At 35.5% G+C, this 3,908-nt stretch overlaps 3 protein-coding genes across 3 annotated transcripts in view; 2 read left to right on the plus strand and 1 right to left on the minus strand.

Annotated features, from left to right (window-relative positions):
• The window catches only part of pyurf (PIGY upstream reading frame), a 2,017-nt gene extending 1,196 nt beyond the window's left edge, over positions 1-821 (plus strand). The window contains exon 2 of the mRNA XM_015395448.1: positions 398-821. Coding sequence (XP_015250934.1) covers positions 398-539 — 142 coding nt within the window. The 3' untranslated portion in view covers positions 540-821. The remainder of the gene's footprint in view (positions 1-397) is intronic.
• Positions 542-1,131, plus strand: pigy (phosphatidylinositol glycan anchor biosynthesis class Y). The gene has a single exon (XM_015395449.1). It carries the CDS (start codon positions 628-630, stop codon positions 838-840), a length of 213 nt encoding a protein of 70 aa, XP_015250935.1. The 5' UTR covers positions 542-627; the 3' UTR covers positions 841-1,131.
• Positions 1,132-1,360: 229 nt separating this feature from the next.
• LOC107098028 overlaps positions 1,361-3,908 on the minus strand; it is a 7,190-nt gene continuing 4,642 nt past the window's right edge. The window contains exon 2 of the mRNA XM_015395452.1: positions 1,361-1,623. Coding sequence (XP_015250938.1) covers positions 1,477-1,623 — 147 coding nt within the window. The 3' untranslated portion in view covers positions 1,361-1,476. The remainder of the gene's footprint in view (positions 1,624-3,908) is intronic.

Here is a 3,908-nt window from a genome sequence, read left to right on the forward strand (position 1 = left end):
AAATGTCAAATTAAAACTTTATTCTTTATCTTCTCCCATGAATCTTCCACAAAATTTAAATCCTTAGGTCTAAAACAGGACTTAATCAATTATCATTAAGGACACACATTAAGGAATTTATTTTTAAGTTTTTTTGTTTGCTAAAAAAAAGAGACATTTAAATCTTTAAGGGATCAGGGGGTCCAACACTCCAAACCTTTTAAAATTCAATCATGACCATAATTATTTGTCACAATTTACAATCGCTTTGATTTGGCATGAAAGAGATTATATTGCTTTTTGGTCATTAAGCTGTGAAATGAAATCCAAAGTGTTGGCATGTTTTTTGCAGAAAAGATGAAATGTAAAATTCTCACTGGTGTAAACTCAGCAAGATAAGGTGTTTATCTATTTTCAGGTACGATGCTGACACCAATGAACTGATCAACGAGGAGCTCGGCATCGCTTATCCCATCGTTGATGGCATTCCTAACATGATCCCGCAGGAGGCCAGGCTGCTACAGAAAGAAGAACCATCTCCAAGCAAACCTGCAGAGTAGAACTCTTGAACGTCTAAATTCAAAGTGAAATCCATCCATGCACGGACTGATGCGAATCCAGCAGTAGGATTTTTGTTGAATAGCCAGAATGTTCTCCCTGTCCATGATGGTGGGACTGGTTCCCATCGTGTCTCTGTTCGGTTTGTTTTACTCTGCTGCTGTGGATGAGAACTTCCCTCAGGGCTGCACCAGCAGCAACAGTCTGTGTTTCTACAGCCTGCTGCTGCCAGTAACCATCCCCGTCTACGTCTTCTTCCACCTCTGGAGCTGGATGGGGATCAAGCTCTTCAGACACAACTAAGCTGCTCATCCTGAACATTCATATTCAGAAAAAATGCAACATTTTCAGATAAATTTCTGTCACTTTCTTAGATCCTCGATGCTTAAGTTTTTCTGAAATCTTTTCATGCAAAGATGCTGAATTGTTAGATGGAGCTGGTTTGCTTTTAACTGGAGGTAGAAATATTTACCAATAGGTACCAATCCCAGTTTATATGTCAAATATATTGGTGTAAAATGGGATCCCATGTAAACATCTCCCCCAAAAATCTATCTGCTTATTGAGATGAAATAAACTTCAGCACTGAATGAGTTAACTGCTTTCTTCTTCTTTTGTAAAATAAAGAGAGTCTGGTCTTTAGAATAATTTAATTGGTAAAATGCACTTTGGTTACATAACAAATATATGAACAGTTTGATGTCAATTTTATAGTTTTGTCATATATAAAAATGGATTTTGGTGAAATATTTTCCTCAAAATGAGTACTTTAGAGAACATATTCCAAGAAATGTAACAAATAATCAACAAAGTTTAGGTTTGGAACAGCAAATCTATAGCAGACGCTCAACAATCAACATCTTTAGACAACTGTAGCTCCTCAGAGTTACTTTCTTATGTGTCAAAACTCAAAAATGAGACATTGAAGTTGGAATACATTCATCTTCTCCCTGAACGGCACTTCTTGGCTTTATCCTCTTGGCCCAGAGCGAGTTTCATCAGCGGCGACTCCGGACGCGGGGACTGTCCCTCTCCTTTTGCCTTAAAGAAGAAGGGTTTGTTCAGCCTCAGCTGGACCGCCCCCACCTATAATCAGGAGGGGGGAAAAAAACTCAGCAGTGATACAACCATAACGGCTTTGTTTCTGTGATAAAATCAATATTATGAGATCTAACGAAGAAAAGCAGTTATTTTGTGATTGTTCTGTTTTCTCTAGTCTGGATAACGACAGAAACCTTTAATTATTCCTCTCTTAAATGTAAAAGTCTATAAACTGTTCATATTTAAATGTGGTAAAAAAGCAACTTCAGTTTTCCAGTGAAAAGCTAAAGGTATTACTGCCAGTGGTGGACGAAGTACTCAACAGTAATACTTGAGTGAAAGTATTGATACTTACAGTCAAATCTTACTTAACTAGAAGTCAAAGTTACCTGGTTAAACATCTACTCAAGTTAAAGTATTAAAGTGCTCCTTTTAAAAATACTTCGGTATTCAAAAGTACATCCATTTTAAAAGTATTTAAGTACGTCCTCACTAATATCAGTAAATTTCTGTGTAATTTGAAAGAACCTTAGAAACCATGGAGATTGATGGGTAGAACCTCTGCTACAGATTCTGTGCCATCTGTAAAGAACTTAAGCATAAAAAATGCCCCCAAAAATAAGGACAGCTACTGGGATTATTTCTTATTTAAAAGCAAATCAAAAGGAAAACATGTTCACTATGGACTAGAGGTCCAAGGTTGAACCTTTTACCACAAAGAAACCGCAACTCTTATTTGAGAACTCATCTAAAAGGCAAAAACTAACGCCTTAATATAAACTACAAATGATAGCCTATTGTGCCTGTAGGCTCAGTAGGTTGTTATCACCCAGTGATTCCTAATCCTAACCCTAAAGTATTTCCTATTCTCCACGGAAATAATTCATCTAATTTCAGTAGTTCTGCTTGTACTGTAAAAATAAATAAATAATAAAATGATCTGCATATTGCTCATATCAAACAAACCAAAGACAAATAAATTTCATATCCTGTCAACTGAGTTGTAGAATCTTCTCCCTATAAATATTGAAAAAAATGTAAAAATGCTGGTCAGTCTCTAATAAGATCCTTGTCAAACAGACATGCAATGTTTGTATTTAAAACCTAATGTGTCTGATGGACCTAGGGAATGATTTTTATTTTTATGCACAAAAATATGACAGAAATCTGACTAAACCAGGAAATAAAACAGCGTGATTGGCTCTAAGGAGAGTGGGGACAGAGGAGACTGAGTTTACTGAAGAAAACCTGCTCCTGAACAGGTTAGCTCTGAGGAGAATAAACAGAGGTTGAGGAAACTCTCTTCCTCAAATGGAAACTTAGAAAACTTTGAATTTTCACTAAACCTGCTTCATGAAATGGATCCCAGAGCTAAGGACAAAAAGGGCCAGACTGTTGCTGGGTGACAGCACCGTGTCACGGTTCTAATGGCTGAACAAAGTCTAAGACCACACACAGCCAAAAAAAAATGATTTTCATTATTTGGAAAGAAGCAAAAAAAGAGAGATTATTGCTCTGGGAAAATTAGCTGCTAAAAGAGCCACTTCTTCTTTACTTTGAGGCAAAGTCATGAGAGTTTTTGAGGCTTACTCAGAGATTTATGAATGAGACGAATATAAACAAATCATTAAATGACCTCAAATGTATGCAGGAATCATTTGTACCATTCATACCAGATCACTGAAACTATATTATTAAAATTATTCTAAAAAGAATTAAAATACCTGCTAAATGATATAGCATGGTGATTTACTAGCTGTAATGTCATCATGTATGTGTATTAAGTCAGATCAGTTGTTTCTATAGACTTTGAAAAATATTGGTTATTATTTTCCTAATGAATATAAATCAATTTGTTCAGAAAATGCATCTAGATTAACCCCGTAATTCCCACCTTTTTATAGCTTGTGCACAAATATATTACAAAACAAAACTGTCATTGGCCAGTAAAATAATAAAATATGTGTAAAGACTCTGTAGGTTTTAAACAGCCAGAGCTGTGTGACTTCAACATGTCCAAAAAAAAACGTTTTTATCCCCTCGAATAAAGAAATACTATTTTTATTATGTTATATCTTTTGTATGATTCATAGTTGACCTCTCCCACTTACTACACTTGTTCTTCATGTTGTCGGCTAACACTGTGTCAAATTTCAGAGTCATGAGCATTCTGAAACTATGCCCCTTTTTTGTATTTAAAAGGTCCATTCGGCACAATTGTGCCGAATTTGGAAGAAATGTTGCAAAGTGGATTATTTGAATTTTATGAGTAATTTGATGATTAAAAAAAAAAAAAAACATACCTATGTTAAGAGTAGGGCTGCAACTAA

The sequence above is a fragment of the Cyprinodon variegatus genome, unplaced genomic scaffold, assembly GCF_000732505.1.
Source record: "Cyprinodon variegatus isolate N-32 unplaced genomic scaffold, C_variegatus-1.0 Scaffold741, whole genome shotgun sequence".
In the NCBI taxonomy this organism is placed as follows: Eukaryota; Metazoa; Chordata; class Actinopteri; order Cyprinodontiformes; family Cyprinodontidae; genus Cyprinodon; species Cyprinodon variegatus.

Bases quoted from the DNA above. Each gene is read 5' to 3' on its own strand.
- pigy (XM_015395449.1), top strand. From the start codon at position 628: ATGTTCTCCCTGTCCATGATGGTGGGACTGGTTCCCATCGTGTCTCTG.